The 19,488-nt window shown below is 42.1% G+C and overlaps 1 protein-coding gene across 2 annotated transcripts in view; it reads right to left on the bottom strand.

Annotated features, from left to right (window-relative positions):
* ptprn2 (protein tyrosine phosphatase receptor type N2) overlaps positions 1–19,488 on the bottom strand; it is a 202,186-nt gene that overhangs the window by 110,396 nt on the left and 72,302 nt on the right. For both annotated transcript variants that reach the window (XM_047817727.1, XM_047817734.1), the window contains one exon: positions 15,442–15,521. In XM_047817727.1, coding sequence (XP_047673683.1) covers positions 15,442–15,521 — 80 coding nt within the window. The remainder of the gene's footprint in view (positions 1–15,441; positions 15,522–19,488) is intronic.

The raw sequence follows: 19,488 nt of genomic DNA, 5'->3' as shown, positions 1-19,488 counted from the left end.
ACTGCCGCTTGAAAATAGCCAGTGACTCGGCTGTCCGGACCTCTATGGGAAGTTCATTCCACCACCTTGGTGCCAGTACAGAGAAGAGTCTTGTAGTATACTTGCCTCTTACCCTGAGAGATGGTGGAACCAGTCGAGCAGTGCTGGTAGATCGGAGGTTGCGGGGTGCAGTGCGAGGAATGATGAGGGCTTTGAGGTAAGAGGGGGCTGGTCCATTTTTGGCTTTGTAGGCCAGCATCAGTGTTTTGAACCGGATGCGTGCAGCTACCGGAAGCCAGTGGAGGGATCGCAGTAGCGGGGTGGTATGCGAGAACTTTGGCAGGTTGAAAACAAGCCGGGCAGCTGCATTTTGGATCATTTGCAGAGGACGGATTGCGTTCATAGGTAGACCTGCCAGCAGTGCATTGCAGTAATCCAGTCTAGAAATGACAAGAGACTGAACAAGTACCTGGGCAGTCTGTGTGGACAAAAATGGCCGAATCCTTCTAATGTTGTAGAGAAGAAACCGACATGAGCGAGTCACATTTGCAACATGAGAGGAAAAGGACAGTTGATTGTCCATGGTTACCCCAAGGTTGCGAGCTGTGGCTGAAGGGGAGATCAGATCGTTGTGCAAGGATATAGCAAGATCGTGACCTGGGGATGAATCACCTGGGATGAACAGCAGTTCAGTTTTGCTAGGATTGAGCTTTAACTGATGAGCAGTCATCCATGATGAAATTTCTGCCAGACATGCTGAGATCCGGTCAGAAGCTGTGGCATCTGAGGGTGGGAAAGAGAAGATAAGTTGTGTATCATCAGCATAGCAGTGGTAAGAGAACCCATGTGATGAAATAACTTCACCAAGAGAGTGAGTATACAAGGAGAAAAGAAGAGGACCAAGTACTGAGCCCTGTGGGACGCCAGTGGAGAGTCTGCGTGGAGCAGATGTCACTCCCCTCCATGTTACTTGATATGAGCGTCCTTCCAGGTAGGAGGCAAACCATTCCCCAGCTGATCCGCAAATCCCAAGACTCTTGAGGGAGGATAAGAGAGTCTTGTGGTTGACCGTATCAAACGCTGCTGAAAGGTCAAGGAGGATAAGGACGGATGATAGTTTGGCTGATCTAGCAGTATGTAGCTTCTCAGAGACATCCAAAAGGGCTGTCTCTGTAGAGTGAGCTGCTTTAAAGCCAGACTGTTTGGGATCTTGGAGGTTGTTCTGTGAGAGATAGACAGACAGTTGATTATAGACAATGCGTTCAAGAATTTTTGAAAGAAATGAGAGAAGTGATACCGGTCTGTAGTTACTGATGTCTGATGGATCCAGAGCAGGTTTCTTTAGGATGGGAATAACCCTTGCTCTCTTGAAAGTAGTTGGTACCTGACCAGATGCTATGGATCTATTGACGATAGTGGAAATGAAGGGCAAGAGGTCTTGTGAGATGGTCTGGAGCATAGTGGTAGGGAGTGGATCCAATGGGCAGGTGGTAGGATTGCAGGACTGGATGAGTTGTAAAATCTCTTCTGCTGCCACAGTTGAAAAATGTGACAACGAAGGTGTAGGGGAATCCAACACCGCCAGCTCTCTCACACAACACAACACCGCCAGCTCTCGCACTCAACACAACACCGCCAGCTCTCTCACACAACACCGCTAGCTTTCTCACACAACACCGCCAGCTATCGCACTCAACACAACACCGCCAGCTATTGCACTCAACACAACACCGCCAGCTATCGCACTCAACACAACACCACCAGCTCTCACACTCAACAGTCTCGTTAATCAACACTTCTGCACTAAACAATAATTGTAAACAATTAGTGAAATAATAATAATAATAATAATAATAATAATAATAATAATAATAATAATAGATATTAAATAATAAATAAATCATTTAATGTCTATTGTTATTGTTGTTGTTTGTGGATTGTTGTATTATTAGTGTGATGGGTTTAGATTTATCAGCTTATCACCTGTGGCTATTGCAGCTTTAGTAGTTTTGGGGCTGACGGCTAAAGGAACAGGGAGGTTGTCATAATGCAACGCCCCAGTGCATGCTGGGTATGTGGCCTGTGACAGGGAGCTGTATCGATTAAAGAAGCCAGTTCCAGACGAGTAGCAGAGGAGAGAGATTCTCCCTCTTAGGACTGATCCATAATTCATCTCTCCCTCTCTCTGGGGTTTTTTCTGAAGGATGCAACCATATACACTGGTTCAGAGATAAATTTGCAGATTTCAGGAAGTTGAAGGTGAAGAATGGCTCAGGATGGAGCGTTTCAGGGACATGCTAAAGGATGGACTGTGGAACTGCTTCAGACCTGACACCAGGACCACACCCATCTGACTGATTATATAAAACGATGTGAGTCTGGGGAATTAAATCTAAGACTAAATCTAGGACTTTTATTTACAGAACAATCACAAGCATGTGATTGAATCAATAGAAATAAGAAAAACGTAAGTAAAAATAAATGAATGGTTAAACAATTACTGAATCATTTACTGAATCGGTTAAAACGAAATGAATCGTTTGCATCGTACGGCTCATGAAACGATTTTAGAATCAGTGCAAATAAGTGAATTATACCACAACAAAATCATATGAAAATGAATAAATCATGTGAGAAAAAGAAACACAATACTGTGTAAATAAGTTACTCATATGAAAATTAATGATTTGTGAAAAAAAAAAGGTACCGAATCATTCGGGCCCTCACGACCAGACTGTGTAACAGTTTCGTTTCCATGCTGTCTCACATTTCAGTCTCACAATCTGTATGTATTTATCCCCCTATGAGCAAGTCTGAGGTGACTCAGGCAGCAGTGGCAAGGAAAAACTCCCTTAAATTGGTAAAGGAACCGGACCCAAGGGGGAACCCCATCCTCATATGGGTGACACTGGGGGTGTGATTGTAATATACAGTCAGATAAATGTTGTATTGGTGTAAGGATCATGGACTTCGGTTCTCCTTATTATCACTGAGTCTAACTGGAGATGTCTCAGGATTCTTAGAGTCGGCCTCGGCTCAGTGGGGGTCCATAGGCTTCGTCCCACAGAGGACGTTGGGGGCTGGTACAATGATTAATTCTTTTTCTTTTATTATTCCTTATGTTTACCTTCTGCTCTATATTTATGTTCTGCAAAGCTGCTTTGAGACAATGTCTGTTGTAAAAAGCGCTATACAAATAAACTTGAATTGAATTTCAGTCGTTTTCTGTTTTGCACAATACTTTAAAGTATCTCATGTAACTGTTGCTATAACACTAATGTTCATTCCGGTGTTTCCGCACACGCAATATCGATCGATCATACAGTATTTCCACTGGTTGGTGCTGTTTTTGTGTAACGTCTTTTGTGTAATGTCTTGAATTTTGTGTTTGCGCTGTCTTTTGTCCTGCACTGTCTCTTTGTCTTGTTTTGAAAAAAGAAAAAAAAAAAAGAAGTGAATCATCTGAAAATATTCAAATCATCAGAAGTGTATTGATATTAAAATGAAATGAAAACCAAATCTAAAAACATTTATACCATAAGTGAACCATGAAAAGTGAACCATATGAAGATTCATGAATCGTGTAAATAAAAACGAATCACCTAGGAACGAATGAGTCGTGTTGAATGAATCGTGAAAATAAAAACGAATCACCTAGGAACGAGTAAGTCATGTTGAATGAATCGTGTAAATAAAAACGAATCACCTAGGAACGAATGAGTCGTGTTGAATGAATCGTGAAAATAAAAACGAATCACCTAGGAACGAGTAAGTCATGTTGAATGAATCGTGTAAATAAAAACGAATCACCTAGGAACGAATGAGTCGTGTTGAATGAATCGTGAAAATAAAAATGACTCACCTAGGAACGAGTAAGTCATGTTGAATGAATCGTGTAAATAAAAACGAATCACCTAGGAACGAATGAGTCGTGTTGAATGAATCGTGAAAATAAAAACGAATCACCTAGGAAAGCGTAAGTCGTGTTGAATGAATCGTGAAAATAAACGCGACACGAAACAATTAGATAATCGTGTGAAAAATAAATAAATTGTGAAAATTCATGAATCGTGTGAAGAAAAACGAATCGTCTGGAAAACAGATTTTAATGAAAAATAAACCTGTGAATTACTTTAGATGACATGAAGCGTGTGACAAGCATCATGCAGAGAACTGATAGTGATGAAGACCAAGATGCCAATTTACTGTAGCATCACTATTACTCCTGTGTCGATGCCACGGCTTTACCTGTCAATCAAATGTCAAATCCCGCCCACAGCGGGCTTGGACTGAGGCGTGGATCGATGGTGAGCGATGCAGTAAGGACAGTAGTGTGTCTCTGCTCACAAAGAACACCAACAACAACAACAACAACAACAACAACACATAAACCACATAGTAGTTACATTTAGCTTTCCTCTCAAGGAAAATGCTTTTCATCAGGTTTAAAAAGATCTCAGTGGCTTCAAATGATCACAAAAAAAAAAAAAACAGAAAATAAGAGTGTATCTAGCATGTTAGCATTTATTTGCTAGTTAGCCAGCTAATCTTTTTGTAATGAAGCGGCAGGAGCAGCTGAGGTTGAATCGGTTAGTGGATGTTTATTAAAGATGTGGGTTAAATAACAGGCCAAAGGATAAAAAAACAGGTGGGGCAAACTAATGAATCGCTAATGATGCTTCATGAACCCAGAAGTGTTCAGTACTCAGGTAAGGGCTCCCTCTGGTGGTTTGGAGGGGAATAGTGGGAGTCGCTGTGACACTTTTACACTTAGGTGAGAAACTCACACTCACTCACTCATTTTCTACCACTTTATCCGAACTTCTCGGGTCACGGGGAGCCTGTGCCTATCTCAGGCGTCATCGAGCATCGAGGCAGGATACACCCTGGACGGAGTGCCAACCCATCACAGGGCACACACACACTCTTATTCACTCACACACACACACACACACACTACGGACAATTTTCCAGAGATGCCAATCAACCTACCATGCATGTCTTTGGACCGGGGGAGGAAACCGGAGTACCCGGAGGAAACCCCCGAGGCTTTAAAAATTAAACCGGGGAAATTTCTCCATAATGGAATCATTTAGGTAAAGTGAAAATAATGCAAGATTGGATGAACGCAGCTTAGCTAGTTTTAAACCGCGGTGTGGTTTAATGCGTTGCCAGTCTATTTAGTTTGATGTCTATTTAGTTTATTTAGTTTATTTAGTAGTTTTAATTCATGTGCATGTCATATGTCACCTAACTAGAACATGTCACCTAAATAGAAATCGAAACAGAAATTAAGTATTTTAAGTCTGTTTTCAGGCTTGTTATAAAAATAATATATGCAACTGTGTGTGTGTGTGTGTGTGTGTGTGTGTGTGTGTGTGTGTGTACATACCATTATGGGTTTTGCTTTTTAGAGTTCAACCGAGACCCAAATTAAAAATTCAGCTCTCCAGAGAAGCAGCAAAAATGGTGAAGATTCATGAGTCATGTACAAATAACACAAACCAAATGAAAATAAACAAAACATGAAACATTAATGCTCTGAAAATAAGTGAATCGTGTGCCGATGAATGAATCCTATAAAAATGAACAAATCATGAAACAACTAATAAACGAATCATGTAGGAAAACAAACAGGGAAGAAAGACTAATGCTCTGAAAATAAATGAATCATATAAGAAAAAAATCACGTGGAAATAAATGAATCATGTAACAATTAGTGAGACGTGTAAAAATAAATTAAGTGTATAAAAACAAGTGAAACAGAAAAAAAAACATTTTTCACGTAAAAATATGAATCATCTGAGAATTTGTAAATCAATTAGTGAATGTTAAAATAACAAGCTAAACAAATCAAATGGATATCAACAAAACATGGAATGAATTATGAAAATGAATGAATCATGTAACTGTAGGAATCATGAAAGAATTAAAGTGAATCAAATGAAAATAATTGGCCGAGAAAATAAATTCAAACAACTAATGAATCATGTGAAAATAAGCGAATCCTTTGTAAACGAATGAGTCATGTGAAACTGCATGAAATATGAATCAATTAGTGAATCAGATGAAAATAAATGAATCATTTGAAATAAGTCAATCTTTTAAAAATGAATGAATTATGAAAATCCTTCTTTCGCGTGAAAATAAACGAATCATCTCAAAACGTATGAATCGTTCGAACGTTCACAGAACACGTGATATCTTCTGAGTCAAAACAATTGAACAAAGCTGTCAAACCAAATGAATCGGAAAATATAAATGAAAACCAAATGAATCATAAAAATGATTCATGAAAAAAATGTGACAAAAGAAGACACAAGTAAATTAAATAGAAAAAATAAAAGCTGAGGTAAAATCGGGACGCGGCTAGCTTTAGCATTAGCATCAAGGGATCCAATTTGTTTCTATTGATTAAAATGATTGCACAGTTTTGCATCCTGATTGGTCAGAATGTCAAAAGCCGAAGTCTAACTCAAAAAGAGAGGAAAAAGAGCCGAGTAACATAAATAAGAACAGGAACTTTCATAGAATATGGATAAAAAAGAATAACATGTTCTTTAGATTAGTAAAAAAAAATAAATAAATAAATCTGACATATTCGAGTGACAGAATAAGGGAAAGAATCATCTTCCACACACATCGCTGATTCATTTCCCAGAGCAGCAACACATGCAGGGTTTTATTTCCTCACACACATTACAGCTCCAACCCTTCAGTTTGTACACCAGAAAGACGGGCTGACGTGAAGAACGTGGGAGCTGTGGCTTAATATCGTCCACTAATCCGGAGCTAAAATGCGCCGTAGCTTTGTATGAACACAGCGGCGCTCCTCTCTTTTCATCTCTCTATCCGTGTTTTTACTAAAGAAAAAGACAAAGTTGCTTATTTTCAATAAGACTACAGCAAAAAGTGCACACATCAGGGAGAAAGGATTTTAAAAAAATATGTAATAATACTAAAAACATGTGCATAATAAAATAAGCTCAGATCGGACGAATGCTAATCCTGCTCGCTTGTGTTTTTTTTTTTTTTTTTTTTTTTGAGAGAGGAAAATTATTAATTATATTCAAAGAGGGAAGTACAAAAGCAGAAAGGGAGCTTTGAACACCGAGGGCCCTAAATGTCATCCGCCTGCTTTGAAGTGCACGGAGTCCGCCTTTGTTTTTTCCTCTCTCTCTCTATTCAGCAACAGAGTGTGCCTGCTTTCAGCAGGGGCATTATGGGCACCACTGCCATTATAGACAGACAAAACTCACAGACACAAACACACACACACACACGCACACACACACACACACACACACACACACACACACACACACACACACACAGAGAGCGCTGCAGCGACAACTAGACTGTGGATCTATAATGGAATTTTTTTTTTTTCAGAAATACATTAAATGTGATAAACATCCAAACATCTGAACACAAAGAGGCTGAGTGGGTGTGTCCTAATATTCTAATGAGTTCAGTTGATTGACAGGCGTAATATAACACCCAGAACACTGCCTCTAAGCAGGGGGATCAGAACACTGCCTCTAAGCAGGGGGATCAGAACACTGCCTCTATGCAGGGGGATCAGAACACTGCCTCTATGCAGGGGGATCAGAACACTGCCTTTATGCAGGGGGATCAGAACACTGCCTCTAAGCAGGGGGATCAGAACACTTGCCTCTAAGCAGGGGGATCAGAACACTGCCTCTATGCAGGGGGATCAGAACACTGCCTCTATGCAGGGGGATCAGAACACTGCCTCTATGCAGGGGGATCAGAACACTGCCTCTATGCAGGGGGATCAGAACACTGCCTCTATGCAGGGGGATCAGAACACTGCCTCTAAGCAGGGGGATCAGAACACTTGCCTCTAAGCAGGGGGATCAGAACACTGCCTCTATGCAGGGGGATCAGAACACTGCCTCTATGCAGGGGGATCAGAACACTGCCTCTATGCAGGGGGATCAGAACACTGCCTCTATGCAGGGGGATCAGAACACTGCCTCTATGCAGGGGGATCAAAACACTGCCTCTATGCAGGGGGATCAGAACACTGCCTCTATGCAGGGGGATCAGAACACTGCCTCTATGCAGAGCAATTAGAACATTGCATTTATACAGAGGTATGAGAGCACTGCTTCCACATAAAGTAATTATAGCACTGCCTCTAAACAGAAGAATCGGAGCACTGCCTCTAACTCAGATAAATCAGAGCACTGCCTGTAAAACCTAACTCAGACTCAAACAGAGGAATCAGAGCACTGCCTGTAAAACCTAACTCAGACTCAAACAGAGGAATCAGAGCACTGCCTCTAACTCAGATAAATCAGAGCACTGCTTGTAAAACCTAACTCAGGCTCAAACAGAGGAATCAGAGCACTGCCTCTAACTCAGATAAATCAGAGCACTGCTTGTAAAACCTAACTCAGACTCAAACAGAGGAATCAGAGCACTGCCTCTAACTCAGATAAATCAGAGCACTGCATGTAAAACCTAACTCAGACTCAAACAGAGGAATCAGAGCACTGCCTCTAACTCAGATAAATCAGAGCACTGCGTGTAAAACCTAACTCAGACTCAAACAGAGGAATCAGAGCACTGCCTCTAACTCAGATAAATCAGAGCACTGCCTGTAAAACCTAACTCAGACTCAAACAGAGGAATCAGAGCACTGCCTCTAACTCAGATAAATCAGAGCACTGCCTGTAAAACCTAACTCAGACTCAAACAGAGGAATCAGAGCACTGCCTCTAACTCAGATAAATCAGAGCACTGCCTGTAAAACCTAACTCAGACTCAAACAGAGGAATCAGAGCACTGCCTGTAAAACCTAACTCAGACTCAAACAGAGGAATCAGAGCACTGCCTGTAAAACCTAACTCAGACTCAAACAGAGGAATCAGAGCACTGCCTCTAACTCAGATAAATCAGAGCACTGCCTGTAAAACCTAACTCAGGCTCAGACGTGAACAGAAGAATCAGAGAATTGCCTTTACATAAATGAATCAGAGCACTGCCTCTAGACAATTGCTTAAATATTAAATGCTGGATTTTCTTACATTTTTTCTGTACAATGTGAACAAATTGTAATGATCCTGTGCAGTATGTTGGACTTAAACAGGTTCTAAACAGGTTCCGCGTGCCCGTCGCCTCTCCCCGGACAATACAGCGACCGCTCACTAAAACTGCAGCCTCAGTTTGTTAGCTCATAGCTTCTGTGTCTCGCTGACAAGCTGTCATGTTTGTCACTCTTCTTAATCTCTCTCGCTTTTATCGACCATTTCACATTCATGCACTTGATATTATTATTCAGCTCCGTTTCCCTAGAGAGGGAATTAGCAAACGAAAACAACGCCTGCCTCCGCTAATCCCTGTCTGTTAGCAAAGACTGTGTGACTGCTCACCACGTCCTCGCCCAAATCTGCATCGATTCAGGAAGTGTGTTAGAGGATTGTCCAACACACACACACACACACACACACACACACACACACACACACACACACACACACACAAGCTCTGTTAGCACTGCTTGTGTGCCAGAGTCTGTCGCTAGCTTACTGTACTGAACTGAATCGTACATCGTGTTCATCTGGAACAGCTGCGCTAGCTTCCTGCATGAGTGCTCGTCTAATAAAATATTCAACAAAGATCATTCATTGTTTGGGTTTAGATTATTGAGGTGTGAAATTCTTTAAAAAAAATCAGTTTAAATTCTTTTCATTTGTGTGTATGGAGATTCTAGTGTCCTGTGGACGAGGGTGTATTACAGTAGCTAATACTGTTAAGCGACACCCACACATGCTAACATGCTAACATGAGAAATGGAACTGTGACATCACTGTGACTGATGTTATATGTTTTCGCTGCAACTGAGACATTTTTTGTCTGTTTTTTTTTTCAATTAATCATGAGCAAGGATTTTTCTCTGATCAGAGCACTGCCTCTAAACTGAAAAAAGAGCACTGCCTCTAAAAATAAACCAGAGCACTGCAACTAAGAATAGACCAAAGCACGGCCTATAAACAGAGGTATGAGAGCACTGCCTCTAAACAGATAAAACAGCACTAACTCTAAACTCAAAAAGAGTAACCAGAAAAATCTCTAAAAATAAACCAGAGCACTGCCTCTAAAAATAAACAAGGCACTGTCTCTAGATATAAACCAGAGCATTGCCTCTAAAAATAAACCGGGCACTGTCTCTAGATATAAACCAGAGCACTGCCTCTAAAAATAAACAGGGCGCTGTCTCTAGATATAAACCAGAGCACTGCCTCTAAAAATAAACCGGGCACCGTCTATAAACAGAGGTATGTGAGCACTGCCTCTAAACAGATAAAAAAGAGCACTGCCCCTAAACACCAGTATCTGGGTACTGCCTCTAAACAGATAAAACAGCACTAACTCTAAACTCAAAAAGAGCACTGCCTCTAAAAATAAACCAGAGAACTGCCTCTAAAAATAAACAGGGCACTGTCTCTAGGTATAAACCAGAGCGCTGCCTCTAAACAGATAAAACAGCACTAACTCTAAACTCAAAAAGAACTGCCTCTAAAAATAAATCAGAGCACTGTCTATAAGCAGAGGTATGTGAGCACTGCCTCTAAACACCAGTATCTGGGTACTGCCTCTAAACAGATAAAACAGCACTAACTCTAAACCCAAAAAGAGCACTGCCTCTAAGAATAAACCAGAGCACTGCCTCTAAGAATAAACCAGAGCACTGCCTCTAAAAATAAACCGGGCACTGTCTCTAGATATAAACCAGAGAACTGCCTCTAAAAATAAACCGGGGCACTGCCTCTAAGAATAAACCAGAGCACTGCCTCTAAAAATAAACCGGGCACAGTCTCTAGATATAAACCAGAAAACTGCCTCTAAAATAAACCGGGGCACTGCCTCTAAAAATAAACCAGAGCACTGCCTCTAAAGAGAGGTATGTGAGCACTGAACTAAAAAAAGAACACTGCCTCTAAACACCAGTATCAGAGTACTGCCTGTAATTGAACACCGAGCACTGACTCTAAACAGCAGCATCAGGTCAGTGACTCTAAGAGGTTTCAGAGTCGGCTTACAGACGGACTGGGATAGATCCGCTGTGCTCCTGATTACGACGACATTCAGATCACCTCCTACATTCTTTTAGTAGCAGCGTCTGAACTGTGGAGGAAACAGCGGCATGAAAACACACACTAACCTTTAAACCTGAGAGAAAACACAGACTGAAGAGGTTTAATCTTTGCTGTTGAATTACATCTAAACCCAGGTGTGTGTGTGTGTGTGTGTGTGTGTGTGTGTGTGTGTGTGTGTGTGTGTGTGTGTGTGCGTGTGTGTGTGTAATGGAAGCAGTTTTATTTTCTTGGTCCTGGAATCAGTGTGATGCTGTACCGTGTGTGTCTGGGTTGCCCGAGCTGACGGCCGGAGTAATGTTCCAGCACAGAGCTTCAGAATACAAACTATAAAGTGAGACAACTTTTTATTTTTAGTTCCATTATCCTCATAGCTCCAGTAAAATAGCCAAAGGAGGTTATGTAAGGTAATTACAGGCTACACACACACACACACACAATACTCACACACCTGCTTACACACACACACACACACATTGAGTTTCCTCTTCGACCGTCTAGGACTCTGTGTTTAAAAAAGACCTCACGAAGCACAGACCACATACAGAGACGAGGCAGGTCACCTCGACATCACACGTAATCAGAGCCTGGATTTCACTTCGGCACGAACTACACAGCCTGGGGCCTAATCAGAGTCAGCTCAGGGTCTCATAGCAGCGTGAACACACAGAAACACACAGAAACACACATACATACAGAGAGAAACACACACACACACACACAGAAACACACACACAGACACACACACACACACACACAGAAACACACACACACACACAGAAACACAAACACACACAGAAACACGCACAGAAACACAGTCACACACAGAAACACACACACACACAAACACACAAACAGACACATAGAAACACACACACAAACACACGACTGCAAAGAGACATAAAAATACTAGATATGTACAACTAGATATGGCCTCTGTGTGTGTCAGTCTCATTAAAGGAGGTGTGGCCTCTGTGTGTGTCAGTCTCATTAAAGGAGGTGTGGTCTCTGTGTGTGTCAGTCTCAGTGAAGGAGGCGTGGTCTCTGTGTGTGTCAGTCTCAGTGAAGGAGGCGTGGCCTCTGTGTGTGTCAGTCTCAGTGAAGGAGGCGTGGTCTCTGTGTGTGTGTGTCAGTCTCAGTGAAGGAGGCGTGGTCTCTGTGTGTGTGTGTCAGTCTCAGTGAAGGAGGTGTGGTCTGTGTGTGTGTGTCAGTCTCAGTGAAGGAGGCGTGGTCTCTGTGTGTGTGTGTCAGTCTCAGTGAAGGAGGTGTGGTCTCTGTGTGTGTGTGTGTCAGTCTCAGTGAAGGAGGCGTGGTCTCTGTGTGTGTGTGTCAGTCTCAGTGAAGGAGGTGTGGTCTCTGTGTGTGTGTGTGTCAGTCTCAGTGAAGGAGGTGTGGTCTGTGTGTGTGTCAGTCTCAGTGAAGGAGGCGTGGCCTCTGTGTGTGTCAGTCTCAGTGAAGGAGGTGTGGTCTCTGTGTGTGTCAGTCTCAGTGAAGGAGGCGTGGTCTCTGTGTGTGTCAGTCTCAGTGAAGGAGGCGTGGTCTCTGTGTGTATCAGTCTCAGTGAAGGAGGCGTGGTCTCTGTGTGTATCAGTCTCAGTGAAGGAGGCGTGGTCTCTGTGTGTATCAGTCTCAGTGAAGGAGGCGTGGCCTCTGTGTGTGTCAGTCTCAGTGAAGGAGGCGTGGTCTCTGTGTGTGTCAGTCTCAGTGAAGGAGGCGTGGTCTCTGTGTGTGTCAGTCTCAGTGAAGGAGGCGTGGTCTCTGTGTGTGTCAGTCTCAGTGAAGGAGGCGTGGTCTCTGTGTGTGTCAGTCTCAGTGAAGGAGGCGTGGTCTCTGTGTGTGTCAGTCTCAGTGAAGGAGGCGTGGTCTCTGTGTGTGTGTGTCAGTCTCAGTGAAGGAGGCGTGGTCTCTGTGTGTGTCAGTCTCAGTGAAGGAGGCGTGGTCTCTGTGTGTGTCAGTCTCGGTTAAATAGCTCTAAGCAAGGAATTTTGCAACAAGTGATAAGAGATCATATCAGATAATCAGAACTGAATTGATTGTAACCATAAAAATACTACCCCCTCACTCTCACACACACACACACACACACACACACACACACACACACACACACACACACACACACACACACACACAGGAAAGCAGTGATTCAATGCGAGTCAGGTGGATGTTGGCCATTAGTTTAGCTGGAGAGGCCCACGTAATTACGCCTGGCATTTTGACAAGTGTTTGCTGGAGTGAAGGTCAACTGTGCGTGTGTGTGTGTGTGTGTGTGTGTGTGTGAGTGTGTGTGTGTGAGTGTGTGTGGTGTGTGTCTGAAAAAGATTCATGCTAATCTCACAGTGAGACACTCCACCGTCGTTCTATTCCAATTAGAGAGAGACACGGGGGAGGGGGAAGCAGACAGGAGCGCAGGTTTTTCCACCTGCTTTTACTTTTACATTTATTCATTTGGCAGAGGCTTTTATCCTGAGAGACGTACAGCTGAGGCAGAAGCCGGTCTGAGAGCTTCAGGGTTCAGGCCACTTGCTTAAGGGCTCAATAGCTCTCTGTCCAGCCTGGGATTTGAACTGACAACCATTTCATCAGTAGAACAGTTTAGCAACTGAGTTTCCATTGATCACCATCATAAAGTCTGAAAAGTGTCTGAACTTCAGCTAAACTATGGACTGGGATGAGCTGGAAATACAGAGGAGCCAAATATGACATTCTGAAATCTATAACTATATGTAGCTTTAAACACGATTTAAAATAGTCACCACAACCATCATCAATTCTCACCATCATCATCACCATCATCAATTCTCACCATCATCATCACCATCATCAATTCTCACCATCATCATCACCATCATCAATTCTCACCATCATCATCACCATCATCAATTCTCACCATCATCATCACCATCATCAATTCTCACCATCACCACAACCATCATCAATTCTCACCATCATCATCACCATCATCAATTCTCACCATCATCATCACCATCATCAATTCTCACCATCATCATCATCATCGTCATCGTCATCATCATCATCACAGCAATTCTTACCATCATAACAATTCTCACCATCATCATCATCACTATCATCATCACAGCAATTCTCACCATCATCATCACCATCACAACAATTCTCACCATCATCATCATCACCATCACAACAATTCTCACCATCATCATCATCACCATCATCATCATCATCACAGCAATTCTCACCATCATCATCATCATCATCATCATCATCATCACCATCACAGCAATTCTCACCATCATCATCACCATCACAACAATTCTCACCATCACAACAATTCTCACCATCATCATCATCATCATCATCATCATCACAAATCTCACCATCATCATCACCATCACAACAATTCTCACCATCATCATCATCATCATCATCATCACAAATCTCACCATCATCATCACCATCACAACAATTCTCACCATCACAACAATTTCTCACCATCATCATCACCATCATCACAGCAATTCTCACCATCATCATCACCATCACAACAATTCTCACCATCACAACAATTCTCACCATCATCATCATCATCATCATCACCATCATCATCATCATCATCACAATTCTCCCCATCACCCTCACCATCCTCAACACCATCACCACCACCAACAATAATCACCGTCATTAGAGTTGTTTAAACTGCTGTGCTATAAGAAGAAGAAAAACAACCTATGAGAAAGTACTATTAGATGATTCCAGACATCATGGTACTGTAGTTACAAAAAAAAAGTCAAAAAAAGTATCTCATTTGTTAAATAAGATAAAGATTGTGTTCCTCTAAGAGGTGAGGAAGAGGAGATGAAGCACAGGTGCTGTAATAAGGTGTTAAAGCAAAGACAGTGTGGAGGAAAGTGAGGAATTAGCATTCGAAAGCGCAGACGCTCATCATTCATAATTTCTGGGAGGCGAGCGGGAGGCTGATGATGTTGACTTAACATTTTGTCTGACATTTTAGTTTGACTAGGCCAGCCATTACCTCTATCTACACACTCCACTAGGCTCTTAAACACACACACACACACACACACACACACACACACACACACACACACACACACACACACACACAGTTAACAACTAAGTAGTAAAGTTTCATAGCAAATTATTACAGTGATGCGCTGACTGCAGTAAAATAAACACAAGCCTTATACTATACATCATCATCACCACCACCACCACCTTCATCACCATCATCATCATCAACTCCACCATCTTTATGTTACACACATACACTATATATGTGTGTGTGTGTGTGTGTGTGTGTGTGTGCGTGTGCGCGTGTGTGCGTGCGTGTGTGTACCTGCCACTCGGGCCAGCAGTGCTGTGGTGATGTTCCCAGCGTTGGGCTTCACTCTGAATGTTACAGCAGGACCAAGAACCCTGAACAAGACAGAGAACAAAGTCTCAGTAGACTAGCTCTTAATTCCTGAAATGTGTGTGTGTGTGTGTGTGTGTGTGTGTGTGTGTGTGTGTGTGTGTGGTTGTTTGTATGTGTGTGTACAAATATATAAATATATATAAAGTGTAGGATGTTTGAAACTGTAGTAGTCAGAGGTCAGAGAAATAAAAGACTTGGGCATGGACATGATGCCCAGACAGACAGACAGACAAAAAGTATAGGCAAGAACGAGCACTGCAGCTACTCAAGAGTTGTGTGGGGGGAAAAGCACAAAGAGCACACTGAAGAACAGACATAGAGAGAGAGAGAGAGAGAGAGAGAGAGAGAGAGAGAGAGAGAGAGAGAGAGAGAGAGAGAGAGAGAGAGAGAGAGAGAATAAATCTGTCACTACAGAAAATCCCATTCACACGTCTGAGGAAGGTGAGAGGTGAAACCTTTCAGCCTCCTGACTCACACTCAACACTGATTTTTATAAAGTCTCCGCTTCTACTTTCTCTCAGAGGGAAAGGTCCACCATCGCTGACTCCGCCCCATTTTCGCCTCCGCCTCCTCAAACACCGCCAAGGATAGAGAGATCCCAAAGTTCAGGGAAACAATTCACTTCTCTTCATGCCTACTCTCTGTCTCGCGCACACACACACACACACACACACACACACACACACACACACACACAGTGTGCACACACTCGTGCACAATTAACACCTGGTTATAAGCTCTGTACTAGCACTATGCTAGACTTCATAACCTCAGAAGAGTGAATATTATTCTGCTAACTTTTCACTATACCAGCATAAACCAGTTCTCTGCTTGACTCTATTGCTCCTATTACAATATCTTCCGTCTTTTGCTAGCTTTTCACATCATTTTTACATAAATATTTTACATGACATGTGCTTCATGACCACTGGTGAACATTCAGGGAAAGGACATCGTGAGAGTGGACTCTTACAAATACCTGGGTGTTCACCTGAACAGTAAACTGGACTGGACCTACAACACTGAGGCAATCTATAGGAAAGGGCTTATTAAACTCTTTCTGCTGAGGAGATTAAGGTCTTTTGGAGTGCAGCGAGAGCTACTAAAGACCTTTTTTTGAGTCTGTGCCTCAGCCATATTCTATGGTGTGGTATCCTGGTGCAGTAGAAGAGACTGGACAAGCTGATCAGGAAGGCCAGCTCAGTCCTAGGGATTCCTCTGGACACTGTACAGGAGGTGGGAGAAAGTTGGATGGTAGCAGAACTATCCTCATTGCTGCAGAACGACTCTCACCCCCTGTATGAAAGCTCCTTCAGTGGCAGACTGTTACATCCTAAGTGTCTGAAGGAGCGACACGGACGCTCTTTTCTCCCTGCTGCTATTAGACTTTACAACCAAAACTGCTCCCAGTGAACCAGTCACCATAATTACACACTGTTATGACTGTTTCACTGTAATAATAAACAATAACAAAGTATTTTAAACGACACACACGACAACGTTCAATATGTCTGTTAGCGTAACTACTTTCTCGTGGTCTCTTTTTTCTTCTCTGTATTTATACATTATGTTTTGTATATACTGTATATTATATTATGTCTTTATTCTTTTAATTATTTGCATTTCTTTCTCTTCGCCGCTGTAACAGAGAAATGATCTTATCTTATCTTAGCCTTTATACATCCTTCCTTAGGTTAGTCCTGTCTTCACCTACCATTTAGCACATTAGCCTTAATCTCCAGTGGTCTGATTTTGCCTTCACAACTCTAGTAGCCTAGAAATCACTCTTCTTTACTAGCCCTATTTTACCCTAAGCTGCTCATTTGATAGTCTTTTTTTTAATACCTGGGTTTACTGTATGTGCTGCTGTTTATTAGCCTTCACTCAATCTAGCTTAGCTCCTCTTGGCTTTTTACTAGCAGTGACTAATCTACTTCAATTCAATTCAATTTTATTTGTATGGCGCTTTTAACAATGGACTACTGTCTTGTCTCAGAATTTATTGAGTTGTAGAAAACTCTATTTCCCTTGTTTACTAAAAGGCTGGTCTTTGCTGTAGCGTTGCTCTTTATTAACCATTTTTGTTACCTGCCTTTAGGCTAAGATTTTATGACCTATTTTAGCATCTCCTGTCTCTTAGGTAGCAGTGATTGTCTTTATTGTTTGACTTCCTCCTAATGTGTGCTTTGCTTCTTTGCAAAACTGGCTTGGCGTTCAATTCTACTGAACAACGCTAATCTATTAGCCTCAGCCTTTACTGGTTTGCTGTAGCCTTTACTAGCCCTAAATTAGCCTGAACTGGTGCTAGCACAGCCATGTCAAAGCCACAATTCCAGCCATTCCTTTGCTTGATCTAACCCCCACAGAGCCACTATAGCTTTTATGCTAGCAGAATAGGGAGCCTAAATAAGTTCAATCTTAGCAAACACTTTCTCAAATCTTTTTTTTTTCTTTTTAAGCCTAAACTGACTCTAACCCTGCTGCTAGTCTAGCCTGCCTCTGTGCTAACATTGCCTAGACTGTCTATTCATGGCGGTGTGTCAGCATTATAAAACGTTTGCCTCGGAAGCACATGAACGCAGCACTCTCTCGCTCATGCTGCCATCCTCAGAGATAACCTACTGAACCTGTGAAATGTCACATCCCTGGCTTCATACAGCGTGCTAATGCAGAGTGAGAGCAAACCGGCGTGTGTGTAGGGGGAGAGAGATGGAAAGTGTTCTTGTTATACATGCTTTGTTATTATTAGTAGCATTATTAGCATTGCTCTTATAGATGTTATCACCTTGTAATTGCTTTGGCAATATTGCAGAGCAATGGAGGATGTTGGTGGAAAGTGTTTGCTCCTGTGTGTATTAAAGGTGCGTGGGAGATGCTGAAACAGTCGCCTGTGTGGAGATGCATGCGTGTGTGTGTGTGTGTGTGTGTGTGTGTGTGTGTGTGTGTGTGTGTGTGTGTGTTTGAGTGGGTACATCACTCCCCCAGCTGGTTGGACCATGTATGAACTTATACATCAAGTCTGGAGTTTCTCTTCCAGAACTTCAAACTAGTGTAAAGTCTTTATTTTGTGTGTGTTAGTAATAACCCATAATGACACATTAGCTATAAGAACAGAATTCAGCCAAATTAGTGATCATTTTGTGCACTCATGGACATACGTCTGTGAGAAAATATAGTCTGAATGATGCTGAAATCATTGTTCCTGCTTTCATAACCTCATGCTTAGATTACTGTAATTCCCTTCTTTTTTGCAGATCTGGTTAAAATGCTCTATATGATTTTTTTGAGTGCTAAGATCTGTATTATGTAGAACATGTAAATGTTGCTTTCTTTTCTTTCTTTTTTCAGTTGTTAAGTAATGGGGAAAATACTTTCCTGACAGACTTCTGCTGATCAGAGAGAGGGAAGCGGGCAAAGCGACATCAAGGAAGTTGAAGTCATGAATCGAGATTCTTTTCTCCAGATATCCTAGCTAGTTAGAAAGCTGGGTTTAGAGATGATGGCCAGCTATGATACGACATTTGCTGGAATAGAGAATGTTAAGAGTCGTGATCAAGGCCCTGACAGTGGCAGCTTTGTGGTACTGTGGATGGAACCCCCAACCTTCTGATGAGTAACCCAGAAACTTTCGAGTCTACCCTCGGACTAAACAAAGAGGACAGAGTCTTAGCATGTTCGCTGCTGGCAAAGCTAGGGCTAAGGGTAAGCAAGCCTGATTAGCCAGAGGACACAGGGCATTGTTGACAGAAGGTCGTTATGTATACTTGATACTTGACCACAAAAAAAAACAGGATCATGTGTATATCTGTTTTGTTGTAAGGTTCTAGCAAGTGTACATCAATGCAGCTACAAACAAGCATTGTTTTTCCATGGACATTTCCACTTGCTAACTCACTCAGTCTTTAATATTCATGGTGTAATGCTTCCTGATGTCGATCTAACATCCTGGAAAGAATTGAGTGAATGTCA

This window comes from Tachysurus fulvidraco, chromosome 1 (genome assembly GCF_022655615.1).
Source record: "Tachysurus fulvidraco isolate hzauxx_2018 chromosome 1, HZAU_PFXX_2.0, whole genome shotgun sequence".
In the NCBI taxonomy this organism is placed as follows: domain Eukaryota; kingdom Metazoa; phylum Chordata; class Actinopteri; order Siluriformes; family Bagridae; genus Tachysurus; species Tachysurus fulvidraco.
The sequence above is the reverse complement of the archived record's forward strand: the minus strand, read 5'-3'. Positions and strand labels throughout refer to the sequence as shown.